This window comes from Sturnira hondurensis, unplaced genomic scaffold (genome assembly GCF_014824575.4).
Source record: "Sturnira hondurensis isolate 20B ecotype Veracruz unplaced genomic scaffold, ASM1482457v3 Scaffold0015596, whole genome shotgun sequence".
Taxonomy (NCBI): domain Eukaryota; kingdom Metazoa; phylum Chordata; class Mammalia; order Chiroptera; family Phyllostomidae; genus Sturnira; species Sturnira hondurensis.
The window spans coordinates 13,465,671-13,490,878 of NW_028088227.1; the positions used below are offsets into that span (position 1 = coordinate 13,465,671).

The 25,208-nt window shown below is 45.7% G+C and overlaps 1 protein-coding gene across 6 annotated transcripts in view; it reads right to left on the minus strand.

Annotated features, from left to right (window-relative positions):
- Nucleotides 1-1,976: 1,976 nt before the first annotated feature.
- Nucleotides 1,977-25,208, minus strand: part of FYN (FYN proto-oncogene, Src family tyrosine kinase) — a 205,109-nt gene continuing 181,877 nt past the window's right edge. For all 6 annotated transcript variants that reach the window (XM_037065062.1, XM_037065066.1, XM_037065065.1 and 3 more), the window contains 2 exons: nt 14,829-14,960; nt 1,977-3,370 (listed from right to left, as the gene is read on the minus strand). In XM_037065062.1, the coding sequence (XP_036920957.1) occupies nt 3,162-3,370; nt 14,829-14,960 (341 nt within the window). In that variant the 3' untranslated portion in view covers nt 1,977-3,161. The remainder of the gene's footprint in view (nt 3,371-14,828; nt 14,961-25,208) is intronic.

The following is a 25,208-nucleotide window of genomic DNA, read 5'->3' on the forward strand; positions in this document are numbered from 1 at the left end:
ATCAGGAGTGGAACCACAGAAATGGAGATCACATGGAGGGTTAGCAACAGGGGAGTGGGAGGAGGAGAAGGGGGAGAAGGTACAGAGAATAAGTAGCATAGATGGTAGGTAGAAAACAGATAGGGGGAGGGCAAGAATAGTATGGGAAATACAGAATCTAAAGAACTTGAGATGTGGATATAAAGTAAAGGAGGGATGGCGGGGGAGGGGGTGTGCAGGGTAGAGAGGAATGAGGAGGGAAATAGGACAACTGTAATGGCATAATCAATAAAATATATTAAAAAAATAAAAATAAAAAAGTAAAAAGTTTATTAGAGTCTCCCTCCACAGTGCAGCAACGCCAGATGCCGATGTTGCTCTCCTAAGGGAACAGGGTGAGGACTTAGCTCATGACCAGGTTACCAAAGACAAAGACAATTTCACCATCACTTACCACTCAGGTACCTTTTAAGACACTTTAATTTAGGTTAATGAAAGAAATCTCTGGTCAGAGAATTCGACTTCCGCACCCCAAACTTTCTTAACTTGTGAGGAGGGAGAGAAGCTTCTTGTGACGGCCTGCTTCATTGCCTGGACCGGTCTACCTTAGGGATAGCTCTTGATAGCACAGTAGCTTCTTGGAAGAAAACACCCCCCAAATGCCTCTGATTTTCCATCTTCATAGCGACTCTTCCTTTTATTCTGCAGCCCTGCTCTGTGTTCCGGAGCAGCCCCAGTATGCTGCATTGTGGACGAGTGCTCTTGAGTTAACCCAAGTCCTTAGTTTCCTTCCCTTCACAGAAGAGAACCCACAATGAACTCAACTGATGAATTAAAGGCTACGTTTTGGTTTGAAGAGACTATTTTTTTTTAAAAAAAGGAATCTCTGCTTAGAACAGGTTGTTATGACTTCTTCAGATTTTTTTGAATGACCAAGCCTCCGGAGAATATTTGCAAATTATCGAAACTAGTGGGGTGTGAAGATTAAACACAAAGTTGTCTTCGCAAATACCTAGAATGTGTTAATAAATTGCCCAGTCATGTTAACTGTATTAATATCCAAAACAACTTCATAAAGACATAACCAGGAAATCCTGTTTTACTTAGAAAAAATGTTGGGACCCCTTTGTAAAGCACAAAGGTTATTTCAGCAAGAACACTGTCCCTCTTGCATGAATCCAGATGACACCAGTGATCTTAGAATCACAGAGTCTTAGATCTGGAGGAACCTACGGCAAATCTCATGCAGCTCCCTCACTTCTACAGACGAAACCTGAAGTGAGAGATGCCAGGTGGCTGCCCAAGGTCAGGCAGCTGAACAGGGCAAAGCCAGGCCTGGAGACTTAGCCCGGTTTACCCACTCCCCTGCTAGTGCACCAGGCTGTTTCCCTGCTTAGCAACTGCATTGCAGAGGTGGAGGGACACTGGGAAACGCATGTGCTGACTCCGGGACAAGAAAGACTCTCCAGTAATGTCTCTTTCTCCTTGTAATTGTCTTTTTCTCCTACAAGTGGGACACAGAAAATTCCAGTTAGAGAAAATGTCGAATAAATTAAAATGTTAAGGTATGTCTACTCATGCTTTAACAGTCCCCTGAATTAGCTAGACAATAGCCTAGCTCTTCCCAGGAAGAAAAGAAAAAACACTCCAGGTGCCCCGAATGTTCCTGTCATTTGGAGATTGTTGCACAATAGTTAAATTCCCCAGGTGACTCCTTTGTACCTGGTGTGGAACAGATATGTCACTACCAGAGTACCTTCCGTGTTTAAACAAATGAACAAAAAAAATTCAAATGTAAAATGTTCTCTTTTTAATTACTAAATTAAGAAAGTTAAACAATTTAAAAATGTAAACTCACAAATAAATCATAACAGAAAAAGTAATTAAGACTTCAGAGTTGCTACTCAGTATTAAAAACTCAATAGAAATAGGCTTTTTGATTTGTTGTTAAACATGTAATTCAAGGTTGGTACAAACAGCAACTAAAAATGTAATACTTTTTTTTTTGTGCATCCCCATGAAATGTCAAGTAGTGCATAGTTATTCCACTGGAGAATTCTTGGACATATAGAAAGTCAATTCATTAGCAGTACAGGACACTTAAAACACTTATTTTACAATGGGAAATGTACAACCCCACCCTCATCTTCCCCATAAGTTTTAGTTGCATGAGAAAAGTTTAGCAGGTTGCCATGACTACAATGCTATGGGTTTTAGACCATTTAAACGTGGTTACAAGATTTATTAAATTAAAAAGTTTGAAACATTTCAGCATTCATATTTTTATACAAGAAGTTTGTGTGGTATCCATCTTCCAGTTCCCCTGGTAGTAGTGACCATTTGGTGGCTTAAAAATGCTCACTTTTAAGTTTCAAGAACAAACTGTGGTAGGTCAAAGCAAATACTGGAAACAGAACTTGTGAATTCAGTTTGGGGGCTGCTGAAAAGAGTCAATGTAACAGCCATTCTACAGGTACGAACATGAACCAAAAAGAGCAATCCAAATGAAAAATCATGCTCTGAAAACGCCCAAAATGAGGCCACTGGTTTTTCAGAATAACACCAGTGCTTTTATGCTGATTTTGTAGTAAAATCCTCATTCTGGGTCCTGAAGCTTCGTGGCCCAGGTTGGGCACGGTCTCCACGTTAGCACCCACATGGTGTATGTACAGGGATGTATATATTATGTGTATTCATATTTATAAAAAAGGAAAAAAAAACAAACACCTGTCCTGATTGGTTTTTGTTAAAACATGAAAAAAAATTTTATTGTTTTAGACAAAGAGGCCACTTTTGGAAAATAATACTTTTTTTTTAGTTGAATCAGGTAAAGACAGAGTTAAAATCACATAGGATTTGCAGTTTTAAAAAAGGAAAGCATTAGGATTGTTGGCACTGGAGTAACTATTTACACTGAACAGAGGTTTGGCCTTTTACGTAACATCGATACAATGCATTTTCCAAAGTCTGAGAAATAACAAGGTTCTGTCTCATATGCTTCACAGAGGAGGTTCGGATTTGGGGACAAGTGAGGGCCATGGAAGTCCGTCAGCTTCAGAGTCACATGCAATCTGGTCCTGGACTGTTCTCGCTGCCCTGGAGCAGCTGGCTACAGAATTGAAAGCTAATGGGGGAGGGGGCGGAGGCCTCTGGGACAAGGCCTGTCTCTGCTGATCCGTGTCTCACAGGTTTTCACCAGGCTGGTACTGGGGCTCTGTGGCTGTGAAGTAGTCTTCTAGGAAGCCCTGTAAGTACTCGAAAGTGGGCCGTTCTTCCGGGTCCTTCTTCCAGCAGTGGATCATGAGCTCATGCAGAGAGATGGGGCAGTCCTGTGGACAGGGCATCCTGTAGCCGCGCTCCACCTGCTCCAGCACCTCCCGGTTGTTCATGCCTGTAAAGACAGGGGCGGTGAGAGTGGGCGTCTGCCGGCCGCCAAGCCCCGTGTCTCCCCCTTCTTCGATGGTTTAAGTCTGCATGTTAAACCATGTTGAGGGATCCAGGGTGGAACCCTGCCTTTAACAGGACACCGCACCGCTCAGAAATAAAAAAGGAACGCACTACTGATATACACAAAACCCAGATGATGAATCTCAAAAGCATTATAAGTGAAAGAAGCCAGACGCAAAAGGTAACATACAGAATGATCTCATTTATATGAAATTCTAGAAAAGGCAAAACTACAGTGATAGAAAGCAGATCAGTGGTTGCCAGGGGAGAGGGGGAGGGGAACGCCTGCTGAGGGGCCGCAGGGAGCACTGAGGGGTGATGGGGATGTTTTCTATCAGGGGTCAGCAAGCTCGTCCTGTAAAGGCCAGAGAGTGAATATTTCAGGCTTCCTGGGCTGCATGCGATCTCCATGGCATATTCTTCTTTAAAAACGTACAAAACAAAAACAGGTGGTGCTGGACTTGGTCCCCGGGCGGCATTCTGTCCTATACCCCACATGTGGTCCTGTGACTGCTTATGTTGGTCAAAAGTCACTGCATTCTTAAAACTGTGAATTCTATTGCATGTAAATTACACTTCAATCAAGATGACAAGGAAATGCAAATGAAGCAGACAAGAAAGATCCATGGAATGGAAAACACACTGCTCCTTGTGTGTTGCATCTACAAGCTCCATTAATAAACTTCAACAATTAGCCTTCTCCTGGCTGGGCAAGCCCTCGATGCCCTGCTGCCCAAGATCTGCTGTCATGGCACCGTGGCTGGGCACTGTCTGTCCCGGTGACCCCGAGGCTTGGTGACTCTGAGGTGGAGACAAGGCGTCTCCAGGGCCTGTGTTTGCCGATGATCTTGGACAGGCCATCGATCATGTGAGACCTCTGCGACCCTCCGAGGGAGCTGCCTCATGTTGAAACATCAGGCTGTGTGGCACGAACAGGAGGCGACCCAAGAGATGGCTCGCTCTGTGACAGTGCAGCCTCCCCACATGCTGGCCTTCTTGACAGAACAGGAAACACACTTGGGGTGAGGCGCATGTCCTGACCCTGTTTTCAGTCACTGCCAGGCATTATTCTCTGGGTTTCCTTCCCTTTCGAGCCATATCACGTTCTGCCATTGCTTGCCAAGCCCTTGTATGTTTGGCCTGCTCCTTGGCCCTAAGCCTGTTATCTGGAATCCTCCCCAACTTCTGACCTGGTTGGTTTACAAAAGCAAGAACCCAGTTTTAAGCTGTACGGAAACCTGGATTTCTTTCCCTGTCTCTCAGGGGCACAGCCAGCAAGACACAGCATACGCATGTAGTAGCCCCCTTTAGTTGGGGAGGAGGCCACAGCCCCCAGCAAGAACCCTGCAAGCCTGTTCAGAGGAGCAGGGCCCAGAGCATGACCCTATCTCCCTGGGCAGGTGACATCTAGACTCTGGGATCTGCTGCCAATTCTTTGTTCTGTTGTTGCTTTTGGAGCCGGGTTTATCTTGGCTCCTGGGGCTGTCAGCCACGGCCCTGTCAGTCTCAAGCCTGTGCAAATCCTGCCAGGACACTTTCTTACTCTCTGCAGCTCTAACTTCTTGAGGTGATAAGATCCATATATTATTCTCACCATGTTGAACTAGGCCTTCCCTCTCATTTTGGGATGATCGTTATTTCAGTGAGAGGTTCGGTGAATGAGTCTGGTCCTCTGCCCCAACATCATGCGTGACTTTACAGGTGCCCTCTTCAGTTGGATGTCTAGTCAGCTCTGTGGCTAATTAGCTTAATTAGCTCCAACTGCTGGAAACTCATTTTGAGAACTCAGGATGGGGCAGGGAACTGGAGCAAAGGGAGGAACCTGGCGCTACCAGGAGAATGTCCTGCAGTGCTCCGGAAGAACAGGGTTAGGGAGGGGTCCAGCAATTCCTCAGCCACAGTCCACAGATCCGACAAGCTCTGCAAACCAAAAGTGCTGGTTACTAACTCACTTGGCAGCAAAACTGGTCTGAACTGACCTCGTTCGGACATAAAACCTGACCCAGTGTGAGGCCATTTACTGTTTCTATTTACTCATACATACTGCTGCAGAAGGAAGAATGTATTTGAATGCAGAGTGCTGCTCTAGACGGTTATATAATGTATGGTCTACGCACTGCCTTTAAAAAGAAGTCTCATTCTGGGAGCACATGCGGTCCCAAGGGTCTTGGCCGGGAAGTCCTGGCCAGAGTGACAGCAGCCACTATACTCTGGCTGGCCCAGAAAGGTTAGGGAGAGAGCATTACCACATATCAGGACTGGCATTCTCCAAAGTCTTTCCTTGGTTTCATAATATCTCAGAAGCCACGTGGCCTGAACCCACACAGATGCCCCTTGTGCCTGCCCTTGCCAGGGGCCTGCAGGAACCGGAGGAAAAACAACAGAAGGTCTGAACCTCAGAAGGTCTGACAACGCCCCCACCCCAACACCTTCTAATGCTTTACTCTGGCACTGAGACTGTCCAAAATGGCACTAGAGTTTACCTAATCATTCTCCTGTTGCTCTGTGGAGCTTATGTGAGTAAATGTTTCATTTCATTAGACAGAACTACTCAAATGGAAAGATTTCACATATTTTCTAAGAACTCTAAACTCAATCTCCAACACAGAAAGTTTAATTGACCACTTGGGTCAAGCCTATTTTTCCAGGGCTCTGTCCAAGCAACTCGGCCCTCAACTGTAGCATCTCCTGAGGCAGCCTGCTGCCCACCTGGGTGGTCCTAGTGAAGGGTTGGGGGGACGGCACTGTAACTCAGCAGGACACTGGCAGCCCCACCCTGTCAGCTCACTGGCACGTTCCTTCTCATTCTTTAGCTCCTTTCCTTTCTCTTCTCATGCTTTCTCTGCACAGGCCTCTCAAAGTATGGAGATCACATGTAATGAGTTCCATGCACTGGGCCAAATAGGAACATACTAATGACAGCTTTGCCAGAAAAGTGGGGTCTAAGACAATGCTGATAACAACAGTCTGAATGGGACTAGCTTGTTTCCAACCAGCCATAAGTCGGAACCCACACAGGCTGACCTGTGAACCTGGCACCACAGTCAAGAGATGCCCCCTTAGCAAGGCGTAGTCTAGTTTTTGGTTCACAAACAATAGCCAATTTAATGGATTGTGTTCATATTTAAAAACAGTATGAGAATTCAGTTATAAGAACTTTGAAAAATCATATTTATGTCAAGAATTTCATTTTTAGCCAAAATGCATTTTACTCTGTATACTACTATAAAGGTGAGCCTAACTCATTTTTTAAATTTTAGATGGTTTCATGTTTTTGTTACACAGAAAACTGTTATTTTTCTTCCTTTTTAATTGATTTTTAGAGAGAGGAAGGGAGAGAGAGAAACATCAATGCAACAGAGACCCATCAATTGGGTGTCTCTCACACACGCCCAGACCAGGGCTCATACGTGTCTGGACTGGGGACCGAACGAACCCCCAGCTAGATGTGAGCCCTGACTGGGAGTCGAATCTGCAACCTTTCAGTTATGGGATGACGCTCTAGCCAACTGAACCACACTAGCCAGGGCTATTTCCCCTCTTTTAGCCACTTTTCCCAAGACCTTGGCTTTGCCTGTACCTGGGAGGTGAAGGGCAGGGACAGGGAAGGAAACACACAAGAGCTTGGGTGCCAGGGCAGTCAGGAGAGTCTTGAGAGGCAAGGCATACCAGGAGGAGAGAATCCTCTTATCGGACTTTTCTAAGTGAAGTGGACAGTGAGGGAGAAGGGTACTTGGGAATGGTTTTCCTGGTTTCTCATTTTCAGCGGAAGAATCCCAGGGGAGAAACAGGAAAGACAGACACTTTAAAACATGGTGTATGGGCCCTGACTGGTGTGGCTCAGTCGGGATGCATTGAGAGGCAACCGATAGAGGTTTCTCTCTCACATCAGTTTTTCTCTCCCTTCCCTGCTCTCTGAAAACAAACAAATAAAATTTTTAAAAAACCCCATGGTGTATGGGCATGTTTTCGAGAAGCACTGTCATTGGTGGCCGGGCCTCCAGGCTTCCGCGTGGGAGCTGCAACGCAGGCCACCTCTCCACAGGAGAGTATTTCCCCGCCAGCCCCTGGTGTCTGAGCTCAGGAACTGCCGTATCACACATTGTGTCCAGGCGAGTCCCTGGTTCCCACTCTCCACGTCAGAGAAGGGGCGAGGACCTGGCTGCTGGCAAGCACAGACGCCCTGCCAGCCCGACTCCAATGCTGTCCTCCTCTGCCCCCATGGTGGGGCGGGGCCCTCCTGCTCCCTCACTGCAGTTGGTCAGAAAAGTGGGCTGTTTCCATGGGTCGCTCCCACCGAGCGTAGCACGGGGGTACTTGGTTCACAGAAAACCTGTGTAGCCAGCCGTCTGTGCCAGGGTTTGCTGGTCAACTCCCTAGATCCTCCATGGCAGCCTCCTGTCACCATGGATTTTAGGATTTCAAACATGGTCTGATGGCACCGTTTCCAGTCGGTCTGCCCAAAAGACTGCAGCTGAGAGTCTCCAGCCAAGTGGACTGTACTCACTTCCTGCCATTATGCTTCTATTACCCTTCCTTAAATCATTTTGCTGGCTCCCTCTTGGTTTCCGAATACAGGTCAAGTTTCCAACTCTCGCTTTCTGACCCTTACTGTGTCTTGTTGCCAACAGAGTCCATTTTCGCGGGTGTGTATTTCTTTCTCTTTTCCCCTTCTTCTAAACTTTCCTATTCCTCTTCTTTGAGCTACATATTAACTCAGTAGAGCCTTCCCTCTTTTTCTTTTAATTCTTTAGGGAAGAAAACCTCCTTATTTTCGTGGGCACAGCCACTTCACTACTTCCAACTGTATCTCTCACTGCGTCTCTCGGTAGGTGACTTGACCTCCCTGGACTCAGTTTCTCCATTTGTCAACAAAATACCTCAGCATTCATGGTGCTTTCAACTGTTTGAAAAAAGGTCTCATATGAAAGAAGAGAGTTTTGCTTTACAGCTTTCCATTTGTGCAGCTTCCTTGTATGGGTCTCGGAGGGCCCATCTCTGCAGTCGAGGATTTTTAACCGTTACCTGTTCAAGCTTGCATCTGGATTTGACTGTGGGTTCCAAGAGCCTGATCTTTGTGCCACGTAAATGGAGGAGCACTTTAACAATGGGAATGATGCTCAGGTTATGAGACACCCAGATGACTTTTGAAAACTGAGCTTTCCACTCAGAGGAAATGATCATCTTTGGTGCGTAAGGCTTTCTGTTGGAGGCCCCCTGGCTTCTCAGCACGAACCCTGCAGACGGCCCTCTGTCTGCAGTCTGCTGCGCAGGCCCGTGCTACTGCCGGGTGGAAGGGAGCAGGACTACGGTGACGGGCTTACTCAGCACGGCACCTGCTATCAGAGCTTCATATGCTCTGGTTGTCTTATTGGGTAACAAGCAGGACACTTCACGTTGGGTTTTGCTATAGGACCAAAGTACACGTTTTGGGCAGACAGAGGCTGTTCAAAGAGTGCAGATGAAAATAAAGGAGAGACCTTGGGAATGAGAAGGCACAATAATGACAAACTTTGTTTCCCTTTCCCTGTCTTACCAGATAACCCCAGGTCAGCCATTTTTATGAAACTCACTGTATTAATAAGTACAGAAATGATGCTACTCAGGTACCACAATACACAGAAGTTGCTTAAAGTAGATACTGCGGTATCATAAAGGACTCCTTTGTTCCAGACAAGGAGACGTGAAAAAGAACACGAGGTGCCCACGAGAAACGTCATGGAAACACAGAGCAGAGAATGAGGACCAGAACGCAGGGCAGAACACGGGACTCAGCAGTGGAAAGCCCTTGCTGGGTTGCTGTCCTCTTCCCTTGACTTCTGCTCTGTCCTCTCCTCCTCTCATCAGACACACTGGCCAAGAGAAACCTTGTCGGGGGCAGTGACAAGATGATTCCTGGGCATTCCAGGCAGGATTTCCTTTCTGAGGGACCACCACGAGCTGAAGGATAAAGTCTGGAGGGCTGTGGATGGGAGTCATGAAGGCAAGGGAGAAGACCCTCTGGGCTAGAATTTGAGGCAGCGTCCTGATTTCCATTCTCTTGGCTGTTGACGCACAACCTCCTCCTACCCAAAGAAAAAGCTGCTCCTACAGGCATGCAGGGCCCAGCAGGAACAAGGGTGAGGGAGACAATGACAGGCTGCTGAGCACACAGGAACATATACCTACAGTTCAGGGCTCTAGAGTAGCTGAGTGGGGCAGAGGGAGGGCAAGGTGGGACTTCTAATTCTTCAAGGAAGGTACTGTGCTTTCACTAATTCCCCTGGCTTCTTCAAGTCATTCTGGAGTGACTAGATGCATTCAAAAAAGTCAGGCAGCTGTCACTCGCTAAAAGATTTGAAAGTGCTTCAAGTACATGATAAACGTGATGTGTTTAAGAGAATGTTCAAGCTTTGCCAGATCCTGCCAAACTCACAAAGCTGCTGTTCAGCTGAGAGCCAGGGCGCAGAATGGCTGGGACATTCTGCCTTGAATGGTGCTGAAACGTTGCATCTGAACCCACTGCAGGGTCAATTTCCCTAGCAATTTGAGAACGGAGACTGTCTCACACCTGGGAAAATACGTGCTGTATTTACATGTGGAGATGACAGAATGGAGTTGAAATAGGCTGGATTAAACCACCTTGTTTCAAAAACCTCACGGGCATGAACCACTTTTTCCCCCTGTCCCATCCATCTATCCATCCATCCACCTGCCCGCCCACACTTATACATACTTGTTGAGTCTACTACAGGGCAGACACTGTGCTGGGCATTGGCAATGCATAATAGGAGCTCCCTTCCCCTCCAATTGTTCAGAGATACTGGAAAATACACACGCATAGAGGCTTCAAAAGAGTGTACAGGGCATCACGGAAGCAAGCAGAAGGGGCAACCCATTCAATCTGGACATGGAGAAGGCTACCTCTAAAGGAGGTGATTGTGTTGGGCCTGCAAGGATTCTGAGGCAGACAGTAAGGCTGAGAAGAGAGATCAGCACATGCAAGAGAAATCTCTTGGTATGAAGGGTGAGGGTGAGGCAAGAAAAATCGTAAGTCAGGTCTTGTCACTCTCCCACTCAAACCCCTCAAGGACTCCCATATCATTAAGAGTAAAAGTAAAAGTCCTAACAATGACCCAGGAAGCTCTATCTGATCTGACCTGAGGCCTTTCATACCTCCTGCTCCCTCTGCTCCAACCGTACCTGCCACCTTGCAGCTCTTGAGGGCCTTTGTGCTCAAAGATCTCGAAGGAAGGCTTCTCCCTCTAATATTCGCCTGGCTTGCACCTTGCTTCTTTTGGGTCTTTACTCAGATATCACCTCCCCAGTGAGGTCCTCCTTGCTACCCTCTCCTGACACTCTCTATGCTCTTCCTTGTTTTATTTTTCTCCATGTCTATTACCACTAGCCAACACCGAATATATTAGGCTTATTTACACGTATTGTCTGTCTCTTCCAAGAAGAATCAAAGTTCATGAGGGCAGGAGTTTTTGTCCACGGGTTCATGCTGTACTCTTGGTGCCTGACAGTACTTAGCATATTGTAGGTGCTCAATAAATATTTGTGGAATGACTACAGAAAGGGTTATTAAGGAGGACTATGCAAAACTAAGGCTTCTGGGGTTTATTTAGAAGGTTAAGGGAAGCTGTGGATGCTTTTAACTAGGCAAGTAGGATAGCTGAGTCTGTGTTTTCTAGGATAATAACTGGTGGCAGCAATGACAGAGTGGTGGTAGGGGTGAAGGCGGTAGGGGTGGAGGTGGTGGGGGTGGAGGAGGTCGGGAGGCTGAAAGCAGGACGTCCGATGGAGACATCACTGCACGAGTGGGTGACAGCCTGACAGGGGGCAGTGGCAGTAGAGGCAAAGAGGAGAAGAAAAACTTGTGGGTGAAATGACAGGTTAAAATGCATAATGCTGATTTTATGCACCAGCACCACAAAATTGCTTTTTTGGTGTGTTTCATTTCTCACACACCACAATCCATCAGTACAAATCAGCTCCAACCTCAGTGCGAAGAATGGTTGTGCATCTTGGCTTACAGAAAAGCAAGCTGGACTGCTTTGCTGAAAATGCATTCGGGTCAGACTGCTGTAGGGCATTTGTAAAATGGAGCTGCTCTTGTCACTCATCTCGACTGCAACCTTCTTGTCTGGTAGGGTGATGCGGCTCCTCCCTGTTAATCTCAGTGTCACGTTTCAGTATTTTTTCTTTGGCTTTAAGACTCTGATTCAATTAGAACTTGTCCTTCTCCCCTTCCTTCGAATCCATTCCTTTTATAAAACTTGCTAACTAACCAAGCAATCCAGTGTTTTATTGTCTACTTACCCCTTTTGCCCTCATTCACTCACACTTCACATATTACATTCTAAGTTCCTCCTCTGATTCTTACTCTGGACCTTCTTTCATTCTGGGCAAGAATGCCTGGAAAGCTTTATAAAACCCATTTATACGTCACCGCCTCCTCCCTTGACCTCCATCCTCACCTACCAGCCAAAGTACCTTTTCTCTGTGTGAAGGCAACACGAGGCCATTTTCAGGTATGAAAGAACTCAGAAAATGTACCACCACCAACCGTTCTTGGAAAAAATAAAAAACGACTTGAAAATATACTCTAGCCAACTGGGAAGCTACTAAGTGGAGAGGTCAGAGCGGAAGTCCTGATGGACAGGGGCTTGGGCACCAAGCCGGCAGGCAGGAGGACTCACTGCATGGGAGAAGTGCCCGTCAGCAGCACGCACTGGCTGCTGTGGCCACGCCGATGGCAGCAGGACCATGCAGAGGAACGGCCTTCCTTCCACAGTGACATTTGGATGAAGCTTAATGAAACTGTCTGTTCCTTAAGAATTGTTACCCTTCATTAAGGTAATCGTCCTGTAATTGGAACCCTTCTGTAAAAGCCTCTCCCTGAAGAAGAGTTTACTGTGAGGTTCAGAAGTCCAATTAAATATGATTATAACTAGGTTAAAAAACAAAAACAAGAAGCACCCATGGCGAGGAACAGGCTTGGGGACAATTTTCTGTGGTGAGGGACAGCTTATGTCTCTCCCCTGCTGACACAGCTCCCTGGCCACCGCTGCCAACCAGCCAGGCCCCTGGGTCTCCCAGGGGCCGTGCACGTGGCCCCTTGGGGTGGGCTCTGGCCAGCCTGCCCAGCTGCCCCTCCAGGCTTCAGCTCACGGCCTCTTCTCAGACTCATTGTCCTGCAGCTCCCAAACTGGTGCCCTCCGCCCGGGCCTTGGTGCCTTCCCATGTACGCACCATGGTCTGGGACGCTTCTCCTTCCTTAACTTGAGGAGGGAGCCCTACTTGCCTTCTTTTCCATGAAGCCTCCCAGACACAGCTCCCTCTTCTCTCTGGCACCCTCACAGAACTGGAGCGGCTACCAAAGCCCCCTGCACATCAGCAGTTGCTCAGTGTCTGTAACTGTGCGTAACAAAGTGGACTCAGTTCTCATTTCCAGCTCCTCTGCCTTCCTCAGAGGGTGGTGAGTGAGAGGCCCCTTCTGGTACCTGCTCTACGTAGACACCTGGGTCAGGCACCCCGACTGCATTTTCAAAACTAAGATTCAGGGCCCACGGTGGGTAAATCCATCCCTTGAGGATGATTTCCTCTAATAATAAATCAGTAACGAAAAAGGCTGGTTTCTTCCTGGATTTGATGCACATTTTATCTATCTGACTATAAGCCCAGTGAGTACAGGGGCTACATGGATTTGTTTGCTCACTGCTTTACCTGCAGCACCTAAAACTGCCCCGTTCCAGGAAGGTTCTAGTCAATGTTGGCTGGGAATATGAATGTCTTATTTGTACTTATTTCCTAGGCAGAGCAAAATGCCTGGCGCAGTTTAAGTTTACTGACGCTATGCTGAATTAACGAATCCTGGTCTGAGCTGTCAAACAAGGCCATTTCCTTTATGTGAAACCCAAACTTGAGAAAGAGCCTCTCTCTCAGAAGCACACACCTGCCTTCCTTCCCGGAGGCCCCTGCCCCCACCCCTTTGTCTCGGCTTCTGTGTGTCACCCTGAGAAACAAAAAGCAGCTTGTAGCACTGGAAGGAAAGGCTTCACAGAAATGCAAAACAAAATTAACCTTTTCCTCCCAGTTGCATTTAGACACCGGGTGATTATAAAACCTGGGGGCTCAGGGAGAAATTAGTGCAAAATTCAACAATTAAAAAAAAAAGAGGTCCCTTCACATCTGCAAAATCCCAAGACCTGCACATTTCCTGTCTGAGAAGCAACTCAAAGGTGCCCATGCTGTGTTCCAGGCCCCTCCAGGGCGGCCCTTTCTTCCCAGCTGGCTGGCTCCTCCCACTTGTGCACGCGGGGAGCAGACGCTGCTGCGGCATCAATAAAGCTGACTTCCACCCCCACCTCTAAACGCCCAGTGCCGGCGCATCAGAGACAGGGAGTTTGTCAATTTGACTCTCTGCCGACCTGGCTCTTCTACGAGACTCAAGGCTACACCAACCCAGAAAGAGAACCTCTTTCCTTCTCTGTTTTCTGAAGATGACCAGAAACAATAAAAAATGAACAAAGGGATTACAAATTAATCTGCATTCACTGGCTCCTCTGACTGAAAAGATTCCATTACAAACCCAGGATTTGCAAGAGACCTCAATTCCTCTTTAATCTCCACTATCGTTTCTATCACTGCCTTTTTTTTTAAGCTCCTTTCTTAGGCAGAGAATGTCGGGGAGCTGTGTTCTTTCTTCTCTCAGCAGTAACTGGAAAATATGTCCTTAACATTTCAGAAAGCACATCGTCCCTGCACTATAACCACTAAAGCGTGGAGGTGAAATGGCACTAGTGTCCTTTATGTCACCATCTGTCTAAATTAATGAATGTAAGCGTGAATAACCTAAACCTGTGGTTTCTTTGGAGACCATGAATCTGATCCTCAGAAAAATTCCAGGGGCCTTAGAATCTCTAGTTTCTTTACATTACACTTGCTTTTGCATAGCATATTCTGACTGTTCAGACATGGGCAGCGAGTGGCCTCTAAATTGCGTGCTGCATGTGCCCCTGCTCTCTCTGGCCATCTGGAGCGGGGCCTGCAGAGAGAACAGGTCCCGGCATCTTCCTGCCAGCGTCACCCCACGGGTCAGCGCTACAGAGTAATCAAAAAGCAGTGGGGGCTTTCCTCCTCTTTCCCAGAAGTCTGCAAACGCTACTCTGGCAGACGAGACTGCAAGGACTGGGTGGACTGAAGCACTCACGCCAGCTGCTAATGACATTAGTCCTGGCACACAGTCCACCATGGCTCTTTGTCTACGTACTGCAGCGGCTCCCAGTTCTGCTTTTCTCTGGCCAAATACCTGCCCATGTTCTTCAAACTCACGCTCAGGCAGAAAGCTGAGGTTTTCCCAAATTGTGTTGGGAGAACATCCAATCTGAGGCCCATTTCTGCCGGGTCCTGCTTACCTGGGTAGGGCACTCTTCCTTTGGTGACCAGCTCTGTGAGTAAGATTCCGAAAGACCACACGTCAGACTTGATTGTGAACCTCCCATACAGGGCTGCTTCGGGGGCTGTCCACTTGATGGGGAACTTGGCACCTGCAGAAGGAACACCCAGTTACTCGTCAAGCAGCGAGTATCACACTGCGTGTGGGGTTGGGGAGGAAGAGCACCTGGAAGTCACTTTCACAGGAGCAGGTCACAGAGAGGATGGCAAGGAGGGGACACAAGGAAGGAGCTAGGGCTGAGAAGCTGGGGGGCCTAGTCCTGGCTCTATGGCCTTAAACAAGCCAGTTTAATTTTAATTTTCCCATCAAAGAGTTGTACTTCAAAGCATCTTTGAGCTCTGGCTTCTAGACCTTGAATCGATGACCACATTGAATATCACAGATTTCATCGGGCAGTGAATCTAACTTGTGAATTGGGGAACTAACATATATATATATATAAGCTTTGGAATAATGTTATAGTTTAATAAATACACATAGCATTAAATCACAATGCTACGCTCATGAATCCTCTGTTACATAAGACCGTAGTTTTTTTCTTGTGAGGCATGTACATAAAACCCAGATCAAACCACCAGCTTCTCTCAGGGTGGGGATAGTTGCTGCAGCCCTTGTGCTAGGCTGTGTTTCCCTGAGTCTCCAATACCTACAGCAGGGAAAGGATTTTGCCTCTGGCTGCTTCCGTCCCTACACTCCCTTCTCTCTAGATATTCCACCTGGTTAGTGGCCATCTTGAATTCGGGGACAATTTTTCCCATCAGTATTGTGTGATCCCTTGCTTACCTCTTTACCGTTCTCTTGTCAGCCAGAGAGAGGCTGCTATACCATGTTTGCTTTTGCAAAGACCAGTCTTGCCTCCGTGACTGTCTTATGAATCTCTGATTGCCCAAGACCAAGGAGCAAATTTCGCACCTAAGTCAGTAGAATCTTTCCTTTCAAATTTCTCCAATCGTAAAAAGGATCCTCCCTCTAATCCAAATGGAAGGGTGGGGTCTGCCCTGCTGTTTACAAAGCTAGATGCGTGAATAGGAATTCAAACGGACTCAGCAGCCTGTGCTCTCACACATTCAGCTCAGCAATTATGAAGTGGGTCTGTATATTTCACTGAACAAACTAAAAGGAAAACACAAGGAACTTTTATTACTGATGTAAACACAATTATATGTTTAAATCCTGTTAACTTAGGAGTTCCTAAAAAAATCACACAAAGGCTAATAATACAAACCAGAATTTTTCACAGTGTCTCCTATAAGAAGTCACAATGCGCAAAATGGCAAATGATTAAAATCTTTAAATTAGTATGGTTTTCATAACCAGAGGTATGATAAATTACAGCAATTAGATTTTTGTTTTAAATATAGTGAATGATAACATCTTTAGCAAATCTAACTGGAATTTTCTGGCAATATAATTTTCCTTTCCATCTCTTCTCTGCCAGTGAAAGGAAATTAATGAAATAAAAAAAAAAACCCTACTATTCAATTATGAGACATCTCACATTAACACTGGAGTAGAGAAGTTATTTTATAGTTTGCTTTTCTTTTCATGCTTTGAGTTGTTTGTAATTAGCTGTTTCTCAAGCATAATTATTTATCCCTGTCCTTAAGGGTTGCAGGATTCCACATAAGGCCTGGTATTCTTTGAACAGTCGTTTGGTTTTAAAAGTTTCTTTCAAGGTATTCTTCTCACACTTCAGCATTCTGTTCACGCGGCTTTGGACTCTGAGCTGCTGGGATTAATGTGATAGATTTTCTTCAGTGTCAAGAGCAGACTTTGCCCTGGACCAAACCTCAGCTGGAGTTCTATCTCATTTCAGAGAATTAAAGGTACATTACATTTATTCCTATTAAACCATCTCTTGAGCCAAATGGCTTGGAATCTATGTGCGTTTTTGAAGCAAATACAACATTCTTCTCTACTTGGCAGACACAATCCTGAAAATAAAGCGACAGGCAAAGCAACCTTTCTCCCCTTCTTGAAATCACTAACACTGGTAAACATGTATGTGTTGCTGAAAGTGAACTATTCAAAATTTTACAAATGCATTTTGAATTTTTTGAGAGATTACCCCCCTGCCCCAGATTCCAATATATCAGCCAGTTTTGCCAGTCTTCTTTATTTTCTCATTATAATACCTACTACATCATTTACTTCCTTGGAATAGGACTGTGGACTGGCTAGCCTTGCTCGGAATCCCGTGGTGAGGAAACATTCCGGTGTTTTAAATAATAATTTCTGATACACATCTCAGCGTTGTTGCTCTAAATTCTGCTGAGATGTGAGTTGAGTGGTCATAAGCGTCATGTAACAACAGGGATCTTACTCACTGTCTTAGCTTCAACATCTACCCTAATTCCAAGGATACCCACCTTCCAATCACCAGATGGGACCTCCCTTCCAAGTCCCTGACCTCCTCAGAATCTCCACAGGGAGGGCTCAAAGGGCCTTTCAAATACGACATCCAAAATTTACCTTCCTGATGATTCTGTGATTCTGTTTCTCTTTCAGGGCCCGCTGCCTTGTAAACTGCCTGGCTGAAGACAGCAGCATGCCCTGCATCCTCCCGATTGGGATGCTGTGTCGATTTGCTCTTCGAGGTGCACTCAGGTAGCAGCACAGAGCTGCCTAGAGAAGGAGCTCAATACATCTGCACTGAGTCATCTAGGGTCCCTGCTGCTTTATCGTTGTCCACACAATGAGTCCACTTCCCTGCCCTCCCTCCAGCCCTTGCTCACGCACTGTCACCTGCTTGGACTCCTGCAGTGGCATTCCAGTTGGGCCCACCAGCACAGTCTGGTCCCTCCTCCCTCCTTCCCCAGCCTCTTCTTGTGATCCTGGGCCTATGTTCCTTTGCTCTGCTGTCCCAACCTCTCCATTGATCTCTGACTGCTCTTACCTGCTGCAGGGCCTCGGGACAGGCTGTTCCCTTTGTCTAAAGTCCATGCCTCATTCCCACTCCCTAGCTAGGCCAGCTCCTCCTCTGTTCTTGGCTGTTACTTGTGCAGGGAACCTTGCCTGAGCACCAAGACTGGGTAGGCTCCCTAGCTTTGCGCTGCTGGGTGTCTTTGTTCTTTGTGGCTGTTACTTTTCAGCAGAATGAATACAAGTATCCCCCACTTTTGAAATTTTGTGTTATGCCACTGTTTTTATAGAAGACCACCATTAGTACCTGTTTTCACTACCCGAAACAAATCTGAAGTTTTTCACTTTTACAGAAAAAGGCAGAGAACAAAAATAGCGTCATTATTAGTTTTGCCACAAGGATCTTGGAGGCAGCACCCAGAGCAGTGAGAGCACCCATCATGCTCCTTCCCGGGGAGTCACGCTCAGCATCTCTCTGCGTCAGGCCGCCAGAGCTCTGAGCTGTGTCTGTGAGCACCTGGGCTTGGTCTCGATTTACGTCTTGTGCATATGTTAGCAAGATGTGTCCTGAGGTAACTGTCCCTTTGCTTTATGCCATTTAGGCTCACACACAGTTTCCCAGGAACAGCCTATTTCCCTACAGTGGGGGAAGCCCGGAGTTGTCCGAAATGTGACTCTCTCAATAGGTGCTGCCTCTGGGAGCAGGAGCGTGCATTTCTGGATGGCCACCATACCCCTAGGATTGAGCCCAGTGCCGCAGGCACAGAGGAAACCAGAGGAAGAGGCACTGAGTGAATGACTCACTAGACAGTTGGTTAGCCCTTTCAGCCTTCCCTCCCTTTCAGGCCGCACCCCAGTTCTTCACAGGGCTTGCTGCCAATTTCCTTCTCTGGGGAAGTTGAACTCTCCTTGTCCTCAGTGACCAGTGTCACTGTCTGTCACCAGTTGGGTGCCCTTTTAAGGGTCTGACAACTGATGTCTACAGTTGGAAAACACACTGTTACACACTGCTGAAACTTAATGACACCTGGAAAACCCTGTGTTTTCAGTGCCAAGCGAAGTGTGTATAGATCCTCTTTGGGTCTGAGTGAAACCATCTAAGGTGGAGGGAGTCCAGACTTTGCTCTGTGAGGAGCATGGGGCCCAGTTCACTGGGGCTGCAGTGGAGGTCTGTATCAGGAGAAAGATAAAGTGGCTAGAGGCCTTGGGAGTGCTCGCAGCAAAAGAAAACAAAAAACCCTCTTCTTAATAGAGTAGAGTGAAAGATACAGGGCCCTGGTCTTTCTCATTTACAATATGGTTGATAATCATCTATGCTTTACATAAAAGAAAGGTGAGGGTTTGTAAATTTATACGGTTATCAAAGTTTTTCCGCAAAGCACAGCAAAAACCCCACTCGATACTGCTGGGTTGGTTTTGTTCTTTCTCTTCCTACTGTAAGTACTTCTGGACTTTCCAACATGCTTGGCACTGTACTCAGTGCTGGAGTGAATTCAACCTTCAGTTTGCAAGTTCTGGTCAAGATGGAGGTGTAGGTAGAAACGCTTCCCTTTCTCGCACAATCAAAAGACGGACAACAACCAATTTAAAAACAAAAAACAACCAGAACTGCCAGAAAATAAAACTGCATGAAAGTCCAACAACCTAGGAGTTAAAGAAGAAGCATTCAACCCTGGCTGGCGCAGCTCAGTGGATTGAGCACGGGCCTGCGAACCAGAGGATTGCGGTTCGATTCCCAGTCAGGGCACATGCCTGGGTTGCAGGACAGTTCCCAGCAGGGGACGCATAAGAGGCAACCATACAATGATATTTCTCTCCCTCTCTCTTTCCCTTCCCCTCTAAAGATAAGTAAATAAAATCTTTAAAATAAAAAAAAAGAAGAAGAAGCATTCATCCAGACCAGAAGGAGAGGCAGAGATGGGCAGCCAGGGTGGAGAGGATGTGCGGCAAGGTGGTGGTGGTGAACTCTGGTGGGCCAGGCAGTGGCTGGTGAATGGGATTCCCTGCATTCGCATACAGTTAAGCCAGGAGCAAGACAAACCACACAATCCAGGGTTCCAGCACAGGGAAATAAAGCCCCAAAACCAGGTTTGGCTGTACAAACCTGTGGGGACTGCAGTAGTGGGGGAAACTCCCAGCCTCACAGGAGAGCTGGAGAGACCCACAGGGTCCTAGAATGTATGCAAACCCACACACCTGGAAATCAGCACCAGAAGGGCACAATCTGCTTGTGGGAAGCGAGGGAAGTGATGGAAAATGGGGTGAGAGCTAAGCAAGTGGCAACATTCCCTCTTGGACCCCTCCCTCACATACGGCACCACAAGGCAGTGATGTGATTGCCCACCGTGGCCAATACCTAAGGCTCTGTCCCTTACAGTATAAAAGGTGTGGCGAGACAAAGAATCATGGCCCGAAGGAAAGAACAGATCGAAACTCCAGAAAAAGGACTAAGTGGTAAGGAGATAGACAATCTATCTGATGCAAAGTTCAAAACACTGGTAATCAGATGTTCACAGAAATGATTGAGTTTGATTGCAAAATGAAGGAAGAAATGAAGGCTATAAAAAGTGAAATGAGGAAAATATACAGGGAACCAACAGCGAAGGGGAGGAAACTGGGACTTAAATCAATGATTTGGAACAAAAGGAAGAAGTAACACCCAAATAGAACAGAAGAAATAAATTTAAAAAAAATGAGAGGCTAGGGAACTTCTGGGACAACTTTAAACATTCCAACATCCAAATCACAGGGGTGCCAGAAGGAGAAGAGGAAAAGCAAGAAATTGAAGATTTATTTGAACAAATAATGAAGAAAAACTTCCTCCATCTGGTGAAGGGACTAGACATGCAAGTCCTGGATACTCAGAGAGTCCCAAAGAAGTTGGAGCCAAGCAAGCACACACCAAAGCACATCATAGTTACATTACTCAAGATTAAAGATAAGGAGAGAATCTTAGAAGCAGCAAGAGAAAAGGACACAGTTACCTACAAAGGAGTTCCTGGAAGACTATGAGCTGATTTCTCAAAAGAAACTTTGCAGGCAAGAAGGGGCTGGAAAGAAGTATTCAAAGTCATGAAAGGCAAGGAACTATATCTAAGATTACTCTATTCAGCAAAGCTATCATTTAGAATGGAAGGGCAGATAAAGTGCTTCCCAGGTAAAGTCAAGTTAAAGGATTTCATCATTGCCAAGCCCTTGTTATATGAAACGTTAAAGGGACTTACCTAAAAAAAAGAAGGTAAAAAATATGAACAACATATTATTGTGAAATGACAACAAACTCACAACTATCAACAACTGAGCCTAAAAACAAAAACAAAAACTAAGCAAACAGAACAGAAACAGGATCATAGAAATGGAGAACACACAGAGGGTAATCAGCGGGGAAGGGAGGGAATGGCAGAAAAAGGTACAGGGAATAAGAAGTATAATTGGTAAGTACAAAACAGACAGGGAGAAGTTAAGAACAGTATAAGAAATGGAGAAGACCAAGAACTTATATGTACAACCCACTGACATAAACTAAGGGGAGGGAGGAATATTGGAGGGTAGGAGGGTGCTGGGTAGAGTGGGAGAAAAGGGGGAAAAATTGGAAAAATTGTAATAGCAAAATCAATAAAATATACTTAAAAAAAATCTCCAGCTCTTGTGGAGCTTGCATCTTAGTTTGGGAAGGAGATAAAATAAATGAGTGGCCATTATGTACATCAGACAGTGAGAAGTGCTATAGAGAATAATAAAATGAGCTACAAGGGCAGATTTTGTGGGACTTTGCGAGCCACACTAAAAACTTTGGACCCTGGAAAGGCCTTGGACTTGTGGTCTGTGTTCTGAGAGGCGAGTGATATAGAAGCTAGTGGTGCCACTGTCTTCCCAGACCTGGGGGCTATGATTTTGCCCAAGAAGGCACCTCCAAGATGGAGGCACAGGTAAACATGGCTCACCTCCTTGCACACCACATCAAAGTTACAACTAAACTATAGAACAACCAACAGTCAGAACTGGCAGAAATCAAGTTGAATGGAGGTCCTGCAACCAAGGAATTAAAGAAAACATGTCCATCTAGACCAGCAGGAGGGGTGGAGACGTGGAGATGCAAAGTGGGCTTTTCCCACAGCCATGTGTGATGGATAAAAATTCGGGAGGGATATCTCTGGAGCAAGCAAGGGGTCCCAGCCCTACAATAGGCCCTCCTCTAGCCCAGGGATTCCGTGCCTGGAAGATAAGTCCTGGTGGCTTCTGGCTGTAAAAACCAGTGGAGAATGAGTTGGTGGAAGAAACTGCTGCATTCCCAGACAGTTCCTCTTAAAGGGCCCATACATGGATTTACTCAGACTTGTTCCTGCTGAGCTCCAGCAACATGGCTGCAGCTTGAAAGGCTCCAGTGGCATAAGGGAAGGAACTGAAGTTTCTAGCACGACGGCAAGAGCTGGAGAACAGCTCTCTCCAAGTCAGAACTTCTGGTGCATGCCGCTGCTTCTCTTCTAAGCTCTCCCCTCAGAGCCACAGAGCATGGGCAGCAGGCACCATATATGAGACTCTATCAACTTGGCTTACACTGTTTGTTTCACCCTACTGATTCCTTAAGATTCCGTGCACCTGACTTGCAGGCCCACTCAAGTGGTTAGCAGTGGCTTTTACAAATGACTTCCATACAAATGACTTCTCTTGGTATATGCTTCTGATCTTCCTAAATCCTCTCAAACATACAGCAGCTGGCCTCAGTGGGTGCCCTGTTGAGCCTCTGCACAGCTGATCCTCCTTGGAGGGAGGAGTTTGGTAGTCAGTGATCACAGCCAGTATTTGCAGCTGTCTGTCTGGGTAAACCCCTCCCATTGATCTGCCAACAGCAATCAAGGCTCAACTACAAGAAGAGGGTGTACTCAGCCCACACATAGGGTACACCTTGAATACCCAGCTTGGGTGATAGGGGAGATTGTATCACTGGACCTTATAGGACACCTACTATATTAGGGGTCCAGTGATAGGATCCTATAGGGTCCAGTGATACAATCTGGACACCTAATATAGTAGGTGTCCTATAGGGTCCAGTGATACTATATTAGAACTGTTCTGACTCCCTACCAAGACAGGGAGTCAGAGCAGTTCTACCTAATACATAGACACAAACACAGAGGGGCTGCCAAAATGGGAAAATGGGGAGATGAAGAAACATGGCTTAAATGAAAGAACAGAATAAACCTCCAGAAAAAGAACTCAACAAAGTGGAGATAAGCAATCTTTCAGATAAGAGTTCAAAACGCTGGTTATAGGATACTCAAGGAACTCAGCGAGGACCTCAACAACATAAAAAAGGTCCAGTCAGAAATGAAGAATACACTAATTAAATAAAGAATGATTTACAGGGAATCAACAGTAGAGTGGATGAAGCCAAGAATCAAATCAATAATTTGGGACACAAGGAAGCAAAAAGCAACCAACAAGAAGAGCAAGAAGAAAAAAAGAATCCCCCCCTCAAAGATAGTATAAGGAGCCTCTGGGACAACTTTAAGTGTTCCAACATTTGCATCATAAGGGTACCAGAAGGAAAAGAGAAGGAGCAAGAAATTAAAAATCTATTTGAAAAAATAATGAACGAAAACTTCCCTAATTCGGGGAAGGAAATAGACATGCCAAGTCCAGGAAGCACAGAGAGTCCCAAACAAGATGGAAGCAAAGAGACCCACACCAAGACACATCATAATTAAAATGCCAATGGTTAAAGATAAAGAAAGAATCTTAAAAGCAGCCAGAGAAAAGCAGTTAGTCACCTACAGGGGAGTTCCCATTAGACTGTCAGTTAATTTCTCCACAGAAACTTTGCAGGCAGGAAGGGATTGGAAGAAATATTCAAAATGACAAAAAGCAAGAACCTATAACCAAGATCAATCTATCCAGCAAAGCTATCAATTAGAATTGAGAGGCAGATAAAGAGCTTCCCAGACAAGGTAAAGCTAAATGAGTTAATCATCCCAAATCATTATTATATAAAATGTTATAGAGTCTTATTTAAGAAAAAAAGATAAAAACTATGAGCAATAAGGTGCCAATAAATATATATCTATCAACAACTGAATCTAAAAAACAAACTAAGCAAAAAAAGAACAGAAAAAGAATCATAGATATGGAGAACAAGTTGATGGCAGACAGATGGGAGGGGGAATTGGGGGAATAAGTGAAAAGGTGAAGCAATTAAAAAGCACAGAATAGCCATGTCGATGTAAAGTACAGTATAGGAAGTGGAGAAACCAAAGAACTTATATGCATGAACTCTGGACATGAACAAGGTATAAGGATTGCCTGAGGGAATCAGAGGTGCTGAGTGGAGGGGGTAAAGGGGGAAAATTGGGACAACCATAATAGCATAATCAATAAAATATAATAAATAAACAACAACAACAAAAAGAACTTTGGATCCCATGCAAGTGTGATGGGAAGCCGCTGGAGCTTGTGAGCAGAGTGAGATGACATCCCCCCTCATTCTTTCTCCCTGTCTTTGAAACATGGAAGATAACATATTATTACCTTGAGAATAGTTCTTGATGAGACAGAGTGTGAAAAGCATTTTGACTTTTCAAAACTCTCAAAAAACATCATGACATTTCAAGGCCCATGGGGGTCTGTTAGCAATTAGCAACTGGGCAGATTATGCTTCTATTGTTACTTCTGTCATTATGTTTATTTACCTCATGGTGGCCAGAGGCATATTTGTGCTATTTTTGCCAACTTTTCACATTCAAATAATGCGAATAATCTCAGGGACAAAGTAGTAAAACTTAGCATACTCCAACACTTTGTAAAGCTCAAATGTTTTTTGTGAGAAATGTTCTTCCCTGATGCGCTTCTTTTCTTCTCAAACGTTTCTTTTGTTCAGCTGTAGGCTCGTCTTCACTCTCCCACTCTAATTAAAAGTGTCTGAGGGACCTTGGTGTTGCAGACTCTTCTCTCTCTGCTCATTCCTCAGGGAACACACCCTCTGTTGTGACTGAGCCTGCCCACCGCGCCTCTGCGTGGACGCAGCTGGATATACTATACAGACTTTGTCTCTCACCTGAAGGCTTCTCTTTTGATTTGCCAATGTCTAAGGGACAAAATCTCAAATGTGACAACTATGAATCTAAACTGAGTTTTCATGAAATCATCTTACTACATACAAAACATTTTATCATAAAGGGGATTCTTGAAACTAGGTAAAAATTTTACTAAATGACTGACATAAAGTTTACTCTCGCATTAATATTTTAGGATGCAAACAGAGTCCCTTTTTCGTTATCTCTCTTCTGGGGGTCAGAACAGCATTCTGCGAGGCTTCAGGGTGAAAAATCTGAAGTCCCAGTGGGCTGGGACTTCTCCTTTTCCTTAAATATCTGCTCTACTCCAGCCTCAAAGTCTAAGGTTTCCCTCTTTGACATGGCTCTCATGTACGCCCTCTCTTGTTTAAGCTCTGCCAAAACTTGGCTTGGGTCCTCATCCATCT